The sequence below is a fragment of the Taudactylus pleione genome, unplaced genomic scaffold, assembly GCF_031769625.1.
Source record: "Taudactylus pleione unplaced genomic scaffold, aTauple2 ptg000112l, whole genome shotgun sequence".
Lineage (NCBI taxonomy): Eukaryota > Metazoa > Chordata > Amphibia > Anura > Myobatrachidae > Taudactylus > Taudactylus pleione.
The window spans coordinates 85,939-108,230 of record NW_028284514.1 but is presented as its reverse complement, the minus strand read 5'-3'; the positions used below and the strand labels follow the sequence as shown (position 1 = coordinate 108,230).

Sequence of the window (22,292 nt, the reverse complement as noted above, 5' to 3'; positions counted from 1 at the left end):
TTGAGGACACTGTAAGTAACTTGCTGTGCACTGTAAGGAAAAGCTGTTTGTGTGTACTGTATACTGAGAAAAAAAAATTACTTTCCTTTTCTTAGTTTTTTTTTACTAAGGTGCTTAAGATATATAAGTTTAGATTAGTATGTTCACCAGCTAGTGTTCATGCTGTCTAATTAAGTTCACCTGTTGTTTGAACAAAGCAAGACACACATACTGCAGTGCTGAAAAAGAAAAGCCCGGTTTGTTTTTCCTGTGTTCTGTTTAACCCCTGCATTGCTGAAGGAAAAATATATATTTATTTGTGTAAACTGGCTTGTCATTGCTCTAATATAAAAGCCGCTAAGTACTTACATCAGGCATGTCAAACATGCGGCCCAAATAAATATTTTATGCTGCCCAACAGTGTTGATTATGCGGCCCAGCCCGGAGCCCTTCATTCAACCCTGTTGCTCTGCTCAGCCGGCCTGGCTGCCGATCGGGCAATGTTACTAATTTAAAAAAACATGGCCGACGGGGGAGCTGCTGCGCATGTCCACGCAGCAGCTCCTACCATAAGCCTTTGTGGAGCAGTCGGTCACCACTGACTGTTCCGCCTCCAGCCCCGTCTGTGGCTTTCCCTGTACACACAGCAGCAGCCCTGCACAGTACACACAGACAGGAGCCAACGCCGTCCCGCCAATGCTGACTGTGTCACAGCAGTGTAAGGAGATTTATACTTTAATAAATCTGTCTGACTAGTGTAAAGGAGGGGGGTTTGGAGCTGAAGACACGGCTGGGGAGTCTCCACCCTCTATAGTTCTGCCCCTCGTGCACTGTTACTCCACCCCCTATAGTTCTATTCTGCCCCCCCCATGCACTGTTACTCCACCCCCTATAGTTCTATTCTGCCCCCCCATGCACTGTTACTTATAGTTCTGACCCCCATGCACTGTTACTCCACCCCCTATAGTTCTATTCTGCCCCCCCATGCACTGTTACTTATAGTTCTGACCCCCATGCACTGTTACTCCACCCCCTATAGTTCTATTCTGCCCCCCCATGCACTGTTACTTATAGTTCTGACCCCCATGCACTGTTACTCCACCCCCTATAGTTCTATTCTGCCCTCCCATGCACTGTTACTTATAGTTCTGACCCCCATGCACTGTTACTCCACCCCCTATAGTTCTATTCTGCCCCCCCATGCACTGTTACTTATAGTTCTGCCCCCCATGCACTGTTACTCCACCCCTATAGTTCTATTCTGCCCCCCCATGCACTGTTACTTATAGCTCTTCCTCGCATGCACTGTTACGCCACCCCCTATAGTTCTATTCTGCCCCCCCCATGCACTGTTACTTATAGATCTGCCTCCCATGCACGGTTATGGTGCATACACACGGTAGATTAAAATGCACGATAACGACAGTTAACTTTAATATTGTGCATTTTTGGCCCCTTCCAACCCCGCAACGACCTGCAATGCGTGGACACGTATGGACGATAGCGATATTGTCCATCGCCCGTGCATGCAGGCCAACCTGGTCGATATCAACCAGGTGACATAGGGACCCGCGATTGAGGCTCGCTGGCCCGTCGTTGCGGGGTTGGTCGTGTGCTGGAGGATCACTATCGGTCATCCAGGAAGGTGCAGGGAGATCGTACGTCGATATCGCTGTACATCGTCCCGTGTGTACTGTATGCACCATTACACTCTCCCATTACATCTACCATTTTGCTGCCTGTACATTCAGGCCTGGATCATATCTCTGGTATATTTCCTGACATTACAGGTCTCCCAATCACATACTTTACAGACACACAAACACTTCAAAATAGGTCTATATTATATACATAATGGATAACAGGCAGTATATACACATTATATAAAGGTACACAAAATAATTGTATATGGGAGAGAACTAAGGCGTCTGCCCCTCCCAGACAGAAGGGTTATATCAGACCAGAAACCTGCCCCTCTCACTGCAGGGTGACACAGACAACCGGGTGATATGAGACCAGAAACCTGCCCCTCCCACTGCAGGGTGACACAGACAACCGGGTGATATGAGACCAGAAACCTGCCCCTCCCACTGCAGGGTGACACAGACAACCGGGTGATATGAGACCAGAAACCTGCCCCTCCCACTGCAGGGTAACACAGACAGAAGGGTGCACAGACAACCGGGTGATATGAGACCAGAAACCTGCCCCTCCCACTGCAGGGTAACACAGACAGAAGGGTGATATCAGACCAGAAACCTGCCCCTCCCACTGCAGGGTGACACAGACAACCGGGTGATATGAGACCAGAAACCTGCCCCTCCCACTGCAGGGTAACACAGACAGAAGGGTGCACAGACAACCGGGTGATATGAGACCAGAAACCTGCCCCTCCCACTGCAGGGTAACATAGACAGAAGGGTGATATCAGACCAGGAACCTGCCCCTCCCATTGCAGGGTAACACAGACAGAAGGGTGATATCAGACCAGGAACCTGCCCCTCCCATTGCAGGGTAACACAGACAGAAGGGTGATATCACACCAGGAACCTGCCCCTCCCATTGCAGGGTAACACACAGACAGAAGGGTGATATCACACCAGGAACCTGCCCCTCCCATTGCAGGGTAACACAGACAGAAGGGTGATATCACACCAGGAACCTGCCCCTCCCACTGCAGGGTGACAGAGGGGTCTATGACACATGGAGTGTGCCCCTTCCACTTCAGGGTGACAGAGGCTATGACACATGGAGTGTGCCCCTCCCACTGTAGGGTGAGAGAGACAGAAGGATGATATGAGACCGGGAACCTGCCCCTCCCACTGCAGAGTGACAGACAGAAGGGTGATATGAAGTATGAAACCTGCCCCTCCCACTGCAGGGTAACAGGGACAGAAGGGTGATATGCGATCAAGAACCAACCCCTCCCACTGCAGGGTGACCACTAGAGGGAGGCTATGACACATGGAGTGTGCTCCTCCCACTGCAGGGTGCCAGATAGAGGGAGGCTATAACACATGGAGTGTGCTCCTCCCACTGCAGGGTGACAAAAGAGGGAGGCTATGATACATGGAGTGTGCACCTCCCACTGCAGGGTGACAGATAGAGGGAGGCTATGATACATGGGGTGTGCTCCTCCCACTGCAGAGTGACAAAAGAGGGAGGCTATGATACATGGAGTGTTTACCTCCCACTGCAGGGTGACAGATAGAGGGAGGCTTTAATACATGGTGTGCTCCTCCCACTGCAGGGTGACAGAGGGAGGCTTTAATACATGGTGTGCTCCTCCCACTGCAGGGTGACAGATAGAGGGAGGCTATAATACATGGTGTGCTCCTCCCACTGCAGGGTGACAGAGGGAGGCTGTGATACATGGAGTGTGCCCCTCCCACTGCAGGGTGACAGAGGGAGGCTATAATACATGGTGTGCTCCTCCCACTGCAGGGTGACAGAAGAGGGAGGCTGTGATACATGGAGTGTGCCCCTCCCACTGCAGGGTGACAGAAGAGGGAGGCTGTGATACATGGAGTGTGCCCCTCCCACTGCAGGGTGACAGAAGAGGGAGGCTGTGATACATGGAGTGTGCTCCTCCTACTGCAGGGTGACAGAGGGAGGCTGTGATACATGGAGTGTGCTCCTCCCACTGCAGGGTGACAGAGGGAGGCTGTGATACATGGAGTGTGCTCCTCCCACTGCAGGGTGACAGAAGAGGGAGGCTGTGATACATGGGGTGTGCCCCTCCCACTGCAGGGTGACAGAAGAGGGAGGCTGTGATACATGGAGTGTGCCCCTCCCACTGCAGGGTGACAGAAGAGGGAGGCTGTGATACATGGAGTGTGCCCCTCCCACTGCAGGGAGACAGAAGAGGGAGGCTGTGATACATGGAGTGTGCCCCTCCCACTGCAGGGTGACAGAGGGAGGCTGTGATACATGGAGTGTGCCCCTCCCACTGCAGGGTGACAGAAGAGGGAGGCTGTGATACATGGGGTGTGCCCCACCACTGCAGGGTGACAGAAGAGGGAGGCTGTGATACATGGTGTGCCCCTCCCACTGCAGGGTGACAGAAGAGGGAGGCTATGATACATGGAGTGTGCCCCTCCCACTGCAGGGTGACAGAAGAGGGAGGCTATGATACATGGAGTGTGCCCCTCCCACTGCAGGGTGACAGAGGGAGGCTATGACATATGGGGTGTGCCCCTCCCACTGCAGGGTGACAGAGGGAGGCTATGACACATGGGGTGTGCCCCTCCCACTGCAGGGTGACAGAGGGAGGCTGTGATACATGGAGTGTGCTCCTTCCACTGCAGGGTGACAGAGGGAGGCTGTGATACATGGAGTGTGCCCCTCCCACTGCAGGGTGACAGAAGAGGGAGGCTGTGATACATGGGGTGTGCCCCTCCCACTGCAGGGTGACAGAAGAGGGAGGCTGTGATACATGGAGTGTGCCCCTCCCACTGCAGGGTGACAGAAGAGGGAGGCTGTGATACATGGAGTGTGCCCCTCCCACTGCAGGGTGACAGAAGAGGGAGGCTGTGATACATGGAGTGTGCTCCTCCCACTGCAGGGTGACAGAAGAGGGAGGCTGTGATACATGGGGTGTGCCCCTCCCACTGCAGGGTGACAGAAGAGGGAGGCTGTGATACATGGAGTGTGCTCCTCCCACTGCAGGGTGACAGAAGAGGGAGGCTATGATACATGGAGTGTGCCCCTCCCACTGCACGGTGACAGAAGAGGGAGGCTATGATACATGGAGTGTGCCCCTCCCACTGCAGGGTGACAGACAGAGGGAGGCTATAATACATGGTGTGCTCCTCCCACTGCAGGGTGACAGAGGGAGGCTATGACATATGGGGTGTGCCCCTCCCACTGCAGGGTGACAGAGGGAGGCTATGACACATGGGGTGTGCCCCTCCCACTGCAGGGTGACAGAGGGAGGCTGTGATACATGGAGTGTGCTCCTTCCACTGCAGGGTGACAGAGGGAGGCTGTGATACATGGAGTGTGCTCCTCCCACTGCAGGGTGACAGAAGAGGGAGGCTGTGATACATGGGGTGTGCCCCTCCCACTGCAGGGTGACAGAAGAGGGAGGCTGTGATACATGGAGTGTGCCCCTCCCACTGCAGGGTGACAGAAGAGGGAGGCTGTGATACATGGAGTGTGCCCCTCCCACTGCAGGGTGACAGAGGGAGGCTGTGATACATGGAGTGTGCTCCTCCCACTGCAGGGTGACAGAAGAGGGAGGCTGTGATACATGGGGTGTGCCCCTCCCACTGCAGGGTGACAGAAGAGGGAGGCTGTGATACATGGAGTGTGCCCCTCCCACTGCAGGGTGACAGAAGAGGGAGGCTGTGATACATGGAGTGTGCTCCTCCCACTGCAGGGTGACAGAGGGAGGCTGTGATACATGGAGTGTGCTCCTCCCACTGCAGGGTGACAGAGGGAGGCTGTGATACATGGAGTGTGCTCCTCCCACTGCAGGGTGACAGAAGAGGGAGGCTGTGATACATGGGGTGTGCCCCTCCCACTGCAGGGTGACAGAAGAGGGAGGCTGTGATACATGGAGTGTGCCCCTCCCACTGCAGGGTGACAGAAGAGGGAGGCTGTGATACATGGGGTGTGCCCCTCCCACTGCAGGGTGACAGAAGAGGGAGGCTGTGATACATGGAGTGTGCCCCTCCCACTGCAGGGTGACAGAGGGAGGCTGTGATACATGGAGTGTGCCCCTCCCACTGCAGGGTGACAGAAGAGGGAGGCTGTGATACATGGGGTGTGCCCCTCCCACTGCAGGGTGACAGAAGAGGGAGGCTGTGATACATGGAGTGTGCCCCTCCCACTGCAGGGTGACAGAAGAGGGAGGCTATGATACATGGAGTGTGCCCCTCCCACTGCAGGGTGACAGAAGAGGGAGGCTATGATACATGGAGTGTGCCCCTCCCACTGCAGGGTGACAGACAGAGGGAGGCTATAATACATGGTGTGCTCCTCCCACTGCAGGGTGACAGAGCGAGGCTATGACATATGGGGTGTGCCCCTCCCACTGCAGGGTGACAGAGGGAGGCTATGACACATGGGGTGTGCCCCTCCCACTGCAGGGTGACAGAGGGAGGCTGTGATACATGGAGTGTGCTCCTTCCACTGCAGGGTGACAGAGGGAGGCTGTGATACATGGAGTGTGCTCCTCCCACTGCAGGGTGACAGAAGAGGGAGGCTGTGATACATGGGGTGTGCCCCTCCCACTGCAGGGTGGCAGAAGAGGGAGGCTGTGATACATGGAGTGTGCCCCTCCCACTGCAGGGTGACAGAAGAGGGAGGCTGTGATACATGGAGTGTGCCCCTCCCACTGCAGGGTGACAGAGGGAGGCTGTGATACATGGAGTGTGCTCCTCCCACTGCAGGGTGACAGAAGAGGGAGGCTGTGATACATGGGGTGTGCCCCTTCCACTGCAGGGTGACAGAAGAGGGAGGCTGTGATACATGGAGTGTGCCCCTCCCACTGCAGGGTGACAGAAGAGGGAGGCTGTGATACATGGAGTGTGCTCCTCCCACTGCAGGGTGACAGAGGGAGGCTGTGATACATGGAGTGTGCTCCTCCCACTGCAGGGTGACAGAGGGAGGCTGTGATACATGGAGTGTGCTCCTCCCACTGCAGGGTGACAGAAGAGGGAGGCTGTGATACATGGGGTGTGCCCCTCCCACTGCAGGGTGACAGAAGAGGGAGGCTGTGATACATGGAGTGTGCCCCTCCCACTGCAGGGTGACAGAAGAGGGAGGCTATGATACATGGAGTGTGCCCCTCCCACTGCAGGGTGACAGACAGAGGGAGGCTATAATACATGGTGTGCTCCTCCCACTGCAGGGTGACAGAGGGAGGCTATGACATATGGGGTGTGCCCCTCCCACTACAGGGTGACAGAGGGAGGCTATGAGACAGGGGGTGTGCCCCTCCCACTGCAGGGTGACAGACAGAGGGAGGCTATAATACATGGAGTGTGCCCCTCCCACTGCAGGGTGACAGAGGGAGGCTATGACACATGGGGTGTGCCCCTCCCACTGCAGGGTGACAGAGGGAGGCTATGACACATGGGGTGTGCCCCTCCCACTGCAGGGTGACAGAGGGAGGCTATGACACATGGGGTGTGCCCCTCCCACTGCAGGGTGACAGAGGGAGGCTATGACACATGGGGTGTGCCCCTCCCACTGCAGGGTGACAGAGGGAGGCTATGACACATGGGGTGTGCCCCTCCCACTGCAGGGTGACAGAGGGAGGCTATGACACATGGGGTGTGCTATTATAACTCATGGATATAAAAGACAAATATAGACTGTTTGATTTGTTCTCCCACTAACTAATGGAGTAGAGAGATCTGGGAGTCTTGTGTGGACCTGCCTCACCCATTGGGTGTCACTGTGGGATACAGAGTCTTCCTATCACCCACTGGGTGTCACTGTGGGATACAGAGTCTTCCTGTCACCCATTGGGTGTCACTGTGGAATATGAAGTGTATTTCTGTCACCCATTGGGTGTTGCTGTGAGCTGAGGCGTCTTTTCCTGTCACGCGTAGGGTGACATATACAGTACACCTGTATGTGGAGACATGGAATTATTGTCTTCAGTTTCCATGGAAGGATGATAGAGTAGCTGGAGATATGGGGACTGACTGACACAGACGCGGGGACTGACGGACACAGACACGGGGACTGACGGACACAGACGCGGGGGCTGACGGACACAGACGCGGGGGCTGACGGACACAGACGCGGGGGCTGACGGACACAGACGCGGGGGCTGACGGACACAGACGCGGGGGCTGACGCACACAGACGCGGGGGCTGACGGACACAGACGCGGAAGTGCAGATGCGTTCCTGTCGGCAGCAGCGGTATATATATGTCTGCACCTCACAGACCCTTACTGTGCCCACAGTACTATAAACCATTTATTATATGAGCAGCAAACTCCCTCGCTATCAGGTGACAATTACACCTCATCAGAAACGGCAGGTGGCGAACGCACCAATCAGTGTCAGCAGAGCGTTCTCAAGCAGCCAATCGCAATGGTTCACTAGTGCCGGTGACGTCACCACCACCATCATCCTCCGCTGCGAGATGTACAGTACATGCCTGGTATATTTGCTGCCCTACACCAGAACGCCACCGATCCGTCTGCTCCATGTCAGACAGGTGTAAGTGGCAGCATGGCACAAATATGCGTGGGCGTGTGTCCTCTGTCCTGGGCATGTGCGGGGCACATTCTCACAAGATGCGCTGTGCTGAGTGGCGCAGTACTCCCTCTGTGTCGGCCTCACTGTGTCTCATCTTCTGTCCTGTCAGATTCTCTTGAAGAATGAGAGGAGGCCACTGCCGGAGTCTCGCGCTCGTCTCGCACTCTCTCTTCTGGTGGGGGTGGATGGAGAGGAGTCCGAGTCTCTCTGGGTCTCCTGCTCTCTCTGGGACTTCAGCTGCTGACTAATAACAATCTGCATGTCATCCTGTGAGGAGAGAGCAACAACGGATGACGCAACTGGCGTTATGCTCCCGTCTCGTAGTGCGCCACGCAGACACTACTGGGGTACAAGACAGTAACAAGTGATCCCGTTCCCCAGTCCCCTCACCTGCCAAGCCTCCAGCTCCTGGCTCAGTAACACTTTTTGTTCAACCGCGCTTAGTAGTTGCCGACTCATGGAATCTTTCTCCAGCCGACACTTTGCCAACTCCAGCTCCAGCTCTCCTTTCCTGCACACAGAAAATATATCTACAGCATTCCGCACCATAAGTGCTTTATTGCTGGGGTAACGAGTTCCATGTATAGCTGACTCCATCATATCTCCTTACATCAATAAAGCTCCGCTTATCAAAACCTCCTTAATTGAGTTCGATCAACTATCCAGGCAGACATGACCCCTGTCCATTCATGGAGTCTTGTGGAACTCACTCCAAAAGTCATCTGGTGTTATAGAATGCCAAATTCCAGCAATCATCGTGCCCCAACAACTCCACATTCCACCAGTCACAGAGACCTAAGAATTCCACGTTCAACCAGTCACCACGTTCTAACAACTCCACATTGCACCAATCACTGTGTCCTAACAACTCCACATTCAACCAGTCACCGTGCCCCAACAACTCCACATTCCACCAGTCACCGTGTCCTAACAACTCCACATTCCACCAGTCACTGTGTCCTAACAACTCCACATTCCACCAGTCACTGCTTCCTAACAACTCCACATCCCACCAGTCACTGCTTCCTAACATCTCCACATTCCACCAGTCACTGCTTCCTAACATCTCCACATTCCACCAGTCACCGTGTCCTAACATCTCCACATTCCACCAGTCACCGTGTCCTAACATCTCCACATTCCACCAGTCACTGCTTCCTAACATCTCCACATTCCACCAGTCACCGTGCCCTAACAACTCCACATTCCACCAGTCACCGTGCCCTAACAACTCCACATTCCACCAGTCACTGCTTCCTAACATCTCCACATTCCACCAGTTACTGCTTCCTAACAACTCCACATCCCACCAGTCACCGTGTCCTAACAACTCCACATTCCACCAGTCACTGCGTCCAAAGAAATGCATTCATCCAGTCACCCAGTCATAAGCACCACACATTCCACCACTCACAGAGACCTAAGAATTCCACATTCCACCAGTCACCATGTCCTAAGTACCACACATTTCACCAGTCACCGCGTCCTAACAACTCCACATTCCACCAGTCATCGTACCCTAACAACTCCACATTCCACCAGTCATCCTACCCTAACAACTTCACATTCCACCAGTCACTGCTTCCTAACTACTCCACATTCCACCAGTCACTGCGTCCAAAGAAATGCACATTCCTCCAGTCACCCAGTCCTAAGTACCGTCCATTCCACCAGTCACAGAGACCTAAGAATTCCACAATCCACCAGTCAGCCAGTCCTAAGTACCGCACATTCCTGGAATCACCGAGTCCTAAGTACCGCACATTCCAGGAATCACCAAGTCCTAAATACCGTACATTCCAGCAGTCAGCCAGTCCTAAGAACCGCACATTCCAGCAGTCACCCAGTCCTAAGAACCGCACATTCCAGCAGTCACCGTGTCCTAAAACCTCCACATTCCACCAGTGACCACATCCTAACAACTCCACATTCCACCAGTCACTGCTTCCTAACAACTCCACATTCCACCAGTCACCGAGTCCTAAGAACTCCACATTCCAGCAGTCAGCCAGTCCTAAGTACCACGCAGTCCAGCAGTCAGCCAGTCCTAAGTACCACGCAGTCCAGCAGTCAGCCAGTCCTAAGTACCGCACATTCCAGCAGTCACCCAGTCCTAAGTACCACACAGTCCACCAGTCACCTAGTCCTTAGTATCGCCCATTCCACCAGTCACATTCCAGCAGTCACCCAGTCCTAAGTACCGCACATTCCAGCAGTCACCCAGTCCTAAGTACCGCAAATTCCAGCAGTCACCCAGTCCTAAGTACCGCACATTCCAGCAGTCAGCCAGTCCTAAGTACCGCACATTCCAGCAGTCAGCCAGTCCTAAGTACCGCACATTCCAGCAGTCAGCCAGTCCTAAGTACCGCACATTCCAGCAGTCACCCAGTCCCAAGTACCGCACATTCCAGCAGTCAGCCAGTCCTAAGTACCGCACAGTCCAGCAGTCAGCCAGTCCTAAGTACCGCACAGTCCAGCAGTCACCCAGTCCTAAGTACCGCACATTCCAGCAGTCACCCAGTCCTAAGTACCGCACATTCCAGCAGTCAGCCAGTCCTAAGTACCGCACAGTCCAGCAGTCACCTAGTCCTAAGTACCGCACAGTCCAGCAGTCACCCAGTCCTAAGTACCGCACATTCCAGCAGTCAGCCAGTCCTAAGTACCGCACATTCCAGCAGTCAGCCAGTCCTAAGTACCGCACATTCCAGCAGTCAGCCAGTCCTAAGTACCGCACATTCCAGCAGTCAGCCAGTCCTAAGTACCGCACATTCCAGCAGTCAGCCAGTCCTAAGTCCCGCACATTCCAGCAATCAGCCAGTCCTAAGTACCGCACATTCCAGCAGTCAGCCAGTCCCAAGTACCGCACATTCCAGCAGTCACCCAGTCCTAAGTACCGCACATTCCAGCAGTCAGCCAGTCCTAAGTACCGCACATTCCAGCAGTCAGCCAGTCCCAAGTACCGCACAGTCCAGCAGTCAGCCAGTCCTAAGTACCGCACAGTCCAGCAGTCACCCAGTCCTAAGTACCGCACAGTCCAGCAGTCAGCCAGTCCTAAGTACCGCACAGTCCAGCAGTCAGCCAGTCCTAAGTACCGCACATTCCAGCAGTCACCCAGTCCTAAGTACCGCACATTCCAGCAGTCAGCCAGTCCTAAGTACCGCACATTCCAGCAGTCAGCCAGTCCTAAGTACCGCACATTCCAGCAGTCACCCAGTCCCAAGTACCGCACATTCCACCAGTCACCGAGTCCTAAGATCTCCACATTCCAGCAGTCAGCCAGTCCTAAGTACCACGCAGTCCAGCAGTCAGCCAGTCCTAAGTACCACGCAGTCCAGCAGTCAGCCAGTCCTAAGTACCGCACATTCCAGCAGTCACCCAGTCCTAAGTACCACACAGTCCACCAGTCACCTAGTCCTTAGTATCGCCCATTCCACCTGTCACAGTCCAGCAGTCACCCAGTCCTAAGTACCGCACATTCCAGCAGTCACCCAGTCCTAAGTACCGCACATTCCAGCAGTCACCCAGTCCTAAGTACCGCACATTCCAGCAGTCACCCAGTCCCAAGTACCGCACATTCCAGCAGTCACCCAGTCCTAAGTACCGCACAGTCCAGCAGTCAGCCAGTCCTAAGTACCGCACAGTCCAGCAGTCAGCCAGTCCCAAGTACCACACAGTCCAGCAGTCAGCCAGTCCTAAGTACCGCACAGTCCAGCAGTCAGCCAGTCCTAAGTACCGCACATTCCAGCAGTCACCCAGTCCTAAGTACCGCACATTCCAGCAGTCAGCCAGTCCTAAGTACCGCACATTCCAGCAGTCAGCCAGTCCTAAGTACCGCACATTCCAGCAGTCACCCAGTCCCAAGTACCGCACATTCCACCAGTCACCGAGTCCTAAGATCTCCACATTCCAGCAGTCAGCCAGTCCTAAGTACCACGCAGTCCAGCAGTCAGCCAGTCCTAAGTACCACGCAGTCCAGCAGTCAGCCAGTCCTAAGTACCGCACATTCCAGCAGTCACCCAGTCCTAAGTACCACACAGTCCACCAGTCACCTAGTCCTTAGTATCGCCCATTCCACCAGTCACAGTCCAGCAGTCACCCAGTCCTAAGTACCGCACATTCCAGCAGTCACCCAGTCCTAAGTACCGCACATTCCAGCAGTCACCCAGTCCTAAGTACCGCACATTCCAGCAGTCACCCAGTCCCAAGTACCGCACATTCCAGCAGTCACCCAGTCCTAAGTACCGCACAGTCCAGCAGTCAGCCAGTCCTAAGTACCGCACAGTCCAGCAGTCAGCCAGTCCCAAGTACCACACAGTCCAGCAGTCAGCCAGTCCCAAGTACCGCACATTCCAGCAGTCAGCCAGTCCTAAGTACCGCACAGTCCAGCAGTCACCCAGTCCTAAGTACCGCACATTCCAGCAGTCAGCCAGTCCTAAGTACCGCACAGTCCAGCAGTCACCCAGTCCTAAGTAAGGCACATTCCAGCAGTCACCCAGTCCTAAGTAACGCACATTCCAGCAGTTACCCAGTCCTAAGTACCGCACAGTCCAGCAGTCACCCAGTCCCAAGGACCGCACAGTCCAGCAGTCACCCAGTCCTAAGTACCGCACATTCCAGCAGTCACCCAGTCCTAAGTACCGCACATTCCAGCAGTCACCCAGTCCTAAGTACCACACATTCCAGCAGTCAGCCAGTCCTAAGTACCACACATTCCAGCAGTCACCCAGTCCTAAGTACCGCACATTCCAGCAGTCAGCCAGTCCTAAGTATCGCACATTCCAGCAGTCACCCAGTCCTAAGTACCGCACAGTCCAGCAGTCACCCAGTCCTAAGTACCGCACAGTCCAGCAGTCACCCAGTCCTAAGTACCGCACAGTCCAGCAGTCACCCAGTCCCAAGTACCGCACACTCCAGCAGTCACCCAGTCCCAAGTACCGCACATTCCAGCAGTCACCCAGTCCCAAGTACCGCACATTCCAGCAGTCAGCCAGTCCTAAGTACCGCACAGTCCAGCAGTCACCCAGTCCTAAGTACCGCACAGTCCAGCAGTCACCCAGTCCTAAGTACCGCACAGTCCAGCAGTCACCCAGTCCCAAGTACCGCACATTCCAGCAGTCAGCCAGTCCCAAGTACCGCACATTCCAGCAGTCAGCCAGTCCTAAGTACCGCACAGTCCAGCAGTCACCCAGTCCTAAGTACCGCACATTCCAGCAGTCAGCCAGTCCTAAGTACCGCACAGTCCAGCAGTCACCCAGTCCTAAGTAAGGCACATTCCAGCAGTCACCCAGTCCTAAGTAACGCACATTCCAGCAGTCACCCAGTCCTAAGTACCGCACAGTCCAGCAGTCACCCAGTCCCAAGGACCGCACAGTCCAGCAGTCACCCAGTCCTAAGTACCGCACATTCCAGCAGTCACCCAGTCCTAAGTACCGCACATTCCAGCAGTCACCCAGTCCTAAGTACCGCACATTCCAGCAGTCAGCCAGTCCTAAGTACCACACATTCCAGCAGTCACCCAGTCCTAAGTACCGCACATTCCAGCAGTCAGCCAGTCCTAAGTATCGCACATTCCAGCAGTCACCCAGTCCTAAGTACCGCACAGTCCAGCAGTCACCCAGTCCTAAGTACCGCACAGTCCAGCAGTCACCCAGTCCTAAGTACCGCACAGTCCAGCAGTCACCCAGTCCCAAGTACCGCACATTCCAGCAGTCACCCAGTCCCAAGTACCGCACATTCCAGCAGTCACCCAGTCCCAAGTACCGCACATTCCAGCAGTCAGCCAGTCCTAAGTACCGCACAGTCCAGCAGTCACCCAGTCCTAAGTACCGCACAGTCCAGCAGTCACCCAGTCCTAAGTACCGCACAGTCCAGCAGTCACCCAGTCCCAAGTACCGCACATTCCAGCAGTCACCCAGTCCCAAGTACCGCACATTCCAGCAGTCAGCCAGTCCTAAGTACCGCACATTCCAGCAGTCAGCCAGTCCTAAGTACCACGCAGTCCAGCAGTCAGCCAGTCCTAAGTACCACACAGTCCAGCAGTCACCTAGTCTTTAGTATCGCCCATTCCACCAGTCACAGTCCAGCAGTCAGCCAGTCCTAAGTACCGCACAGTCCAGCAGTCAGCCAGTCCTAAGTACCGCACAGTCCAGCAGTCAGCCAGTCCTAAGTACCGCACATTCCAGCAGTCACCCAGTCCCAAGTACCGCACATTCCAGCAGTCACCCAGTCCTAAGTACCGCACAGTCCAGCAGTCAGCCAGTCCTAAGTACCGCACAGTCCAGCAGTCACCCAGTCCTAAGTACCGCACAGTCCAGCAGTCAGCCAGTCCTAAGTACCGCACAGTCCAGCAGTCAGCCAGTCCTAAGTACCGCACAGTCCAGCAGTCAGCCAGTCCTAAGTACCGCACATTCCAGCAGTCACCCAGTCCTAAGTACCGCACATTCCAGCAGTCAGCCAGTCCTAAGTACCGCACAGTCCAGCAGTCAGCCAGTCCTAAGTACCGCACAGTCCAGCAGTCAGCCAGTCCTAAGTACCGCACATTCCAGCAGTCACCCAGTCCCAAGTACCGCACATTCCAGCAGTCACCCAGTCCTAAGTACCGCACATTCCAGCAGTCAGCCAGTCCTAAGTACCGCACAGTCCAGCAGTCAGCCAGTCCTAAGTACCGCACAGTCCAGCAGTCACCCAGTCCTAAGTACCGCACAGTCCAGCAGTCACCCAGTCCTAAAAATAGAATTATAGTAGACAGAGATTGGAAATGTCCCCAAACTCCATTTATGGAGGAAAAAGGATGTGAATATTTTTAAATGTAGTTTGCGGGACATTTTATTTGCAGTTTGCAAATAACAGTGTGTCTGTGTGTCTACAGGTGACTTACTTCATAATTGCCTCATCCCGGTCACACACAGCTTGTCGTAGGACACTGTCTAGGTCATTTTGCTGTGACAAGTCACGAAGCCTCTGAAGCTCCTCTCGCAGAGAGTTTATCTCTACATATTGAAGAGTCACCTGAGGGGAGAGAAGATACAAAGAGTGTAATGTGCACGTGGGGTGGGGTATGTAGTGATGCTTGTGTGTGTACTTATTCCCTCTTAGGTTTTATAGATTTGTATATTTAACAGCACAAACATAAACAAAACTTAAAATTAAGTCCTGGTCTGTCCGGCTCTAACTAAAGCAAATTGTTCCCTCTCTGAGTGGAAGGACCTAACGTCCCTCTCACAGAACAGAAGACTTTAGCACAGCACTTACATTCAGTAATCACAGGAATCTGACCTGTTCCCCAGGCAGTGAGAGACTGACACAACCTTTATTAACCTCTCACAGGTGGTCTGGCAAACAAGGCTGCTAATCAGCTTCTGTCTACCAGACAGAAGCTAAGAATCTGGGGCATATATATCTACCCCTGACAAACTCTCCAGTGTTTTTGTCACATACAGTACTGTGCAAAAGTTTTAGGCAGGTGTGGAAAAAACTCTGCAAAGTATGAAATAGAAGTGTTAGACTGATAGATAGATAGATATGAGATATTAGATAGATAGATATGAGATAGATAGATAGATAGATGTTAGATAGATATGAAATAGAGAGATATTAGCTATAGATAGATATGAGATAGATAGATATGAGATAGATAGATGTCAGATAGATAGATATGAGATAGATAAATATGAGATAGATAGATGTGAGATAGATAGATATGAGATAGATAGATAGATAGATAGATAGATAGATAGATGTGATATAGATTGATAGATGCTAGATAGATATGAGATAGATAGATAGATGGATGTGAGATAGATAGATATTAGCTATAGATATGAGATAGATAGATCGATCTCATTGTATTTAGCGGTGTTACCTGGTCCTGCAGTTTCCCGACCTCCTTGTCCTTTTCTTGTATGAGATCCCTCTCTCTCTCGACCAGATACGTTGACAGGTGACCAACGCCCGGAATACCTGCCGGGTGCTCACCAAACTGGATAGAGGGGTCCAATGAGGCTGTCTGCTGTGAGTAAGAGACATGTTCTGTGAGACGATTGTGAAAGACACATTGGACCGCATTCAGACCCGGTCGCAAGAGCTGAGCGCTCGCAACCGGGTCGATGGTTAGGCCCAGCGCACGTGCAGCGGCCGCACTACGCGTGCGCAAGCCCCGGAGCGAGAGAGAAACTCCCTCGCTCCGGAGCTCACTACAAAAGGGACGGCTGTCGATGTTGATCGACAACTTGGCCCGTTTTGTAGGCGGGGGGGGGGGTGGCTACACAAACGGAGGCGTTCCCAAGCGAACGCCTGCCGTTTTGTGGGCGGCTGCACTGACATCAGCAGTGATGTCAGTGGGGAGCTTCCTGCTCGATCAGAGCAGGAAACTCCCTGAGGCTTGAGGCTGCCGAGACCCAACCTTAGGGTCTTGTCGCAAGCCCCGATGGTCTTGTCCATCGCAACCATCAACCTGGTCGGTCGCTAAGCTGTGGGTGGTAACCCACAGCTTAGCTAGCGACCAGGAGGCCGCACTTAAAAAAAGAAGCGGCCGCCCTCATTCAGAGATCGCGACTCTGAATGAGGGCCTATGTCCCTGTAACCTCTTCTATATATTCATACAGGGTAGATATTCCCTTTAAGAGAGGAGATACAAAATTGACTTAAGGAGTGAGATATATTATTCCATAGAGGGACTTAGATATATTTTTATATTGTAATGGTAGGGATATTATACAGGGGCCTAAAGGAGGGGAAAGAATAATCACGATCACAATACAATGTAACCTCAATTAGGACATTTCTGTATCATTATATCACTGGTGACCGGATATCGGGGACATCTCTGTATCATTATATCACTGGTGACCGGATATCGGGGACATCTCTGTATCATTATATCACTGGTGACCGGATATCGGGGACATCTCTGTATCATTATATCACTGGTGACCGGATATTGGGGACATCACTGTATCATTATATCACTGGTGACCGGATATGGGGGACATCTCTGTACCATTATATCACTGGTGACCGGATATCGGGGACATCTCTGTATCATTATATCACTGGTGACCGGATATTGGGGACATCACTGTATTATTATATCACTGGTGACCGGATATGGGGGACATCTCTGTACCATTATATCACTGGTGGCCGGATATCGGGGACATCTCTGTATCATTATATCACTGGTGACCGGATATCGGGGACATCTCTGTATCATTATATCACTGGTGACCGGATATTGGGGACATCACTGTATTATTATATCACTGGTGACCGGATATGGGGGACATCTCTGTACCATTATATCACTGGTGGCCGGATATCGGGGACATCTCTGTATCATTATATCACTGGTGACCGGATATCGGGGACATCTCTGTATCATTATATCACTGGTGACCGGATATGGGGGACATCTCTGTATCATTATATCACTGGTGACCGGATATTGGGGACATCTCTGTATCATTATATCACTGGTGACCGGATATCGGGGACATCTCTGTATCATTATATCACTGGTGACCGAAAATCGGGGACATCTCTGTATCATTATATCACTGGTGACCGGATATCGGTGACATCTCTGTATCATTATATCACTGGTGACCGGATATCGGGGACATCTCTGTACCATTATATCACTGGTGACCGGATATGGGGGACATCTCTGTATCATTATATCACTGGTGACCGGATATCGGTGACATCTCTGTATCATTATATCACTGGTGACCGGATATCAGGGACATCTCTGTACCATTATATCGCTGGTGACCGGATATGGGGGACATCTCTGTACCATTATATTGCTGGTGACCGGATATTGGGCACATCTCTGTATCATTATATCACTGGTGACCGTATATTGGGGACATCTCTGTATCATTATATCACTGGTGACCGGATATTGGGGACATCTCTGTATCATATCATTGGTGACCGGATATTGGGGACATCTCTATCATTATATCACTGGTGACCGGATATTAGGGACATCTCTGTATCATTATATCACTGGTGACCGGATATTGGGGACATCTCTGTATCATTATATCACTGGTGACCGGATATTGGGGACATCTCTGTATCATTATATCACTGGTGACCGGATATTGGGGACATCTCTGTATCATTATATCACTGGTGACCGGATATTGGGGACATCTCTGTATCATTATATCACTGGTGACCGGACATGGAGGACATCTCTGTATCATTATATCACTGGGGACCGGATATGGGGGACATCTCTGTATCATTAGATCACTGGTGACCGGATATTGGGGACATCTCTGTATCATTATATCACTGGTGACCGGATATTGGGGACATCTCTGTATCATATGACTGGTGACCAGATATTGGGGACATCTCTGTATCATTATATCACTGGTGACCGGATATGGGGGACATCTCTGTATCATTATATCACTGGGGACCGGATATGGGGGACATCTCTGTATCATATCACTGGTGACCGGATATTGGGGACATCTCTGTATCATTACATCACTGGTGACCGGATATGGGGGACATCTCTGTATCATTATATCACTGGTGACCGGATATTGGGGACATCTCTGTATCATTATATCACTGGTGACCGGATATCGGGGACATCTCTGTATCATTATATCACTGGGGACCGGATATGGGGGACATCTCTGTATCATTATATCACTGGTGACCGGATATTGGGGACATCTCTGTATCATTATATCACTGGGGACCGGATATGGGGGACATCTCTGTATCATATCACTGGTGACCGGTTATTGTGGACATCTCTGTATCATTACATCACTGGGGACCGGATATTGGGACATCTCTGTATCATATGACTGGTGACCGGATATTAGGGACATCTCTGTATCATTATATCACTGGTGACAGGATAGTAGGGACATCTCTGTATCATTATATCACTGGTGACCGGATATTGGGGACATCTCTGTATCATTACATCACTGGTGACCGGATATGGGGGACATCTCTGTATCATTATATCACTGGTGACCGGACATTGGGGACATCTCTGTATCATTATATCACTGGTGACCGGACATTGGGGACATCTCTGTATCATTATATCACTGTGACCGGACATTGGGGACATCTCTGTATCATTATATCACTGGTGAAAGGATATTAGGGACCAGTGGCCTAACTATGGAGGGTGCAGGGGGTGCGGTTGCTATGGGGCCCGGCGGTTTAAGGGGCCCGCCGGCCCAGCGATCGCACCCCCTGCACCTTCCATATGCCGGGCGACCGCTGAAATTGTGTTACCAGCGGGCACCTGGCTCCTATTCAAACCCCCGGCGGCAGCCGGAGGACGGAGCTCCCTCCGTCTTCCGGGTCCCGCAGTGCACTATGGGAGTGACGTCATGACGTCACTCCCATAGTGCCAAGGAGCGGGCGACGGGGCAGTCGGCGGCTTCACAGGAGCGGGGATAAAGGTAAGTTTTTTTTCTGTTTGTTTTTTTTGTGTGTGTGTCCGCGCGCGTGGGGGGAAGCTACTGGGATCTCACTACTGGGGGCAGCTACAGGGGGTCACTACTGGGGGCATTACAGGGGGCTCTCTACTGGGGGCTCACTACTGGGGGCTCACTACAGGGGGCTCACTACTGGGGGCATTACAGGGGGCTCACTACTGGGGGCAGCTACTGGGGGCTCACTACAGGGGGTCACTACTGGGGCAGCTACAGGGGGCATTACAGGGGGCTCACTACTGGGGGCAGCTACAAGGGGCTCACTACTGGGGGCTCACTACTGGGGGCAATTACAAGGGGCTCACTACTGGGGGCATTACAGGGGGCTCACTACTGGGGGCAATTACAAGGGGCTCACTACTGGGGGCACTGCGTAAGGGGCACCATTACAGTGGGCATTGCATAAGGGGCACCATTACAGTGGGCATTTAATGTTTTAGGGGAACTACTGTGGTTATTGTGTAAGATCTAAGTTAGGGGGGCCCCTTAAAAATGTTGCTATGGGGCCCAAAAAGTTCAAGTTACGCCCCTGTTAGGGACATCTCTGGATCATTATATCGCTGTTGATCGGATATTGGGAAATCTCTGGATCATTATATCGCTGGTGACCGGATATTGAGGAGGACATCTCTGTATCATTATATCACTGGTGACCGGATATCGGGGACATCTCTATCATTATATCACTGGTGATCGGATATCGGGGACATCTCTGGATCATTATATCACTGGGGAAAGGATATTAGGGACATCTCTGGATCATTATACCACTGGTGACCGGATATTGGGGACATCTCTGTATTGTTATCTCATTGGTTATTAGAAAAACCGGTGGCCTCTGATTAGTTACATCTCCAGATCATTACCTCATTGATGGTTTGAGATTTGGGAACATCTCTAATACATTCACTTTTGACTTGAAATAAGGTACAATATCATGATACTTTCCTCACTGGTGATCTCACTGAATATGAATCATTATCTCACAGGAGACCAGAGAATAAGGGTCATTATCTCACAGGTGGCATACAATTAGGAGTCATTATATAACAGGTAGTGGAGATTAGGGGTCATTATATAACAGGTGGCCTGAGCTCAGGGGGTCATTATATAACAGGTGGCCTGAGATCAGGGGTCATTATATAACAGGTTGTGGAGATTAGGGGTCATTATCTCACAGGTGGCCTGAGATTAGAGCTCATTATATTACAGGAGACCAGAGATTAGGGGTCATTATATTACAGGAGACCAGAGATTAGGGGTTATTATATTACAGGAGACCAGAGATTAGGGGTCATTATATTACAGGAGACCAGAAATTATGGGTCATTATATTACAGGAGACCAGAGATTAGGAGTCATTATATTACAGGAGACCAGAAATTATGGGTCATTATATTACAGGAGACCAGAGATTAAGTGTCATTATATTACAGGAGACCAGAGATTAGGGGTCATTATATTACAGGAGACCAGAGATTAGGGGTCAATAAAGAGAGAGCCTGAAATTAAGGGTCATTATATTACAGGTGGCCTGAGATATGGGGTCATTACCTCACAGGTGGTGAAATTGAGGTTTTATCTCACAGGTGGTCTGGAATTAGGGCTCATTATCTCACAGCTAGCCTGAGATAAGGAGTCATTATATTACTTGTGGCCTGAGATTAGTGGTCATTATTTTACTGGTGGAGAGAGATTAGGGATCATTACCACAAGTGGCCTGAGCTCAGGGGTAATTATACTACTGGTGGCCTGAGGGTAGGGGTCATTATACTACAGGTGACCTGAGAGTAGGGATCATTATATTACAGGTGACCTGAGAGTAGGGATCATTATACTACTGTTGGCCTGAGCTCAGGGGTCATTATACTACTGGTGGCCTGAGGATTGGTGTCATTATATTACAGGTGGCCTGAGAGTAGGAGTCATTATACTACTGGTGGCCAGAAATTAGGGATCATTATCACAAGTGCCCTGAGCTCAGGGGTCATTATACTACTGGTGGCCTGAGGGTAGGGGTCATTATATTACTGGCGTCCTGGGAGTAGGGGTCATTATATTACTGGTGGCCTGAGAGTAGGGGTCATTATATTACTGGTGGATTGAGAGTAGGGGTCATTATACTACTGGTGGCCTGAGCTCAGAGGTCATTATACTACTTGTGGCCTGAGCTCAGATGTCATTATACTACTGGTGGCCTGAGAGTATGGGGTCATTATACTACTGGTGGCCTGAGCTCAGGGGACATTATACTACTGGTGGCCTGAGCTCAGGGGTCATTATACTACTGGTGGCCTGAGCTCAGGGGTCATTATACTACTGGTGGCCTGAGAGTAGGGGTCATTATACTACTGGTGGCCTGAGAGTATGGGGTCATTATACTACTTGTGGCCTGAGATCAGGGGTCATTATACTACTGGTGGCCTGAGATCATGGGTCATTATACTACTGGTGGCCTGAGCTCAGGGGTCATTATACTACTGGTGTCCTGAGCTCAGGGGTATTTATACTACTGGTGTCCTGAGAGTAGGGGTCATTATACTACTGGTGGCCTGATCTCAGGGGTCATTATACTACTGGTGGCCTGAGAGTATGGGGTCATTAT

At 51.9% G+C, this 22,292-nt stretch overlaps 1 protein-coding gene across 3 annotated transcripts in view; it reads right to left on the bottom strand.

Annotated features, from left to right (window-relative positions):
* Positions 1-6,575: 6,575 nt before the first annotated feature.
* The window catches only part of BICDL2 (BICD family like cargo adaptor 2), a 76,196-nt gene continuing 60,479 nt past the window's right edge, over positions 6,576-22,292 (bottom strand). For 2 of the 3 annotated variants that reach the window (XM_088471176.1, XM_088471178.1), the window contains 4 exons: positions 16,063-16,209; positions 15,079-15,209; positions 8,592-8,712; positions 6,576-8,468 (listed from right to left, as the gene is read on the bottom strand). In XM_088471176.1, coding sequence (XP_088327302.1) covers positions 8,307-8,468; positions 8,592-8,712; positions 15,079-15,209; positions 16,063-16,209 — 561 coding nt within the window. In that variant the 3' untranslated portion in view covers positions 6,576-8,306. The remainder of the gene's footprint in view (positions 8,469-8,591; positions 8,713-15,078; positions 15,210-16,062; positions 16,210-22,292) is intronic. The other variant, XM_088471179.1, reaches the window with a different exon arrangement.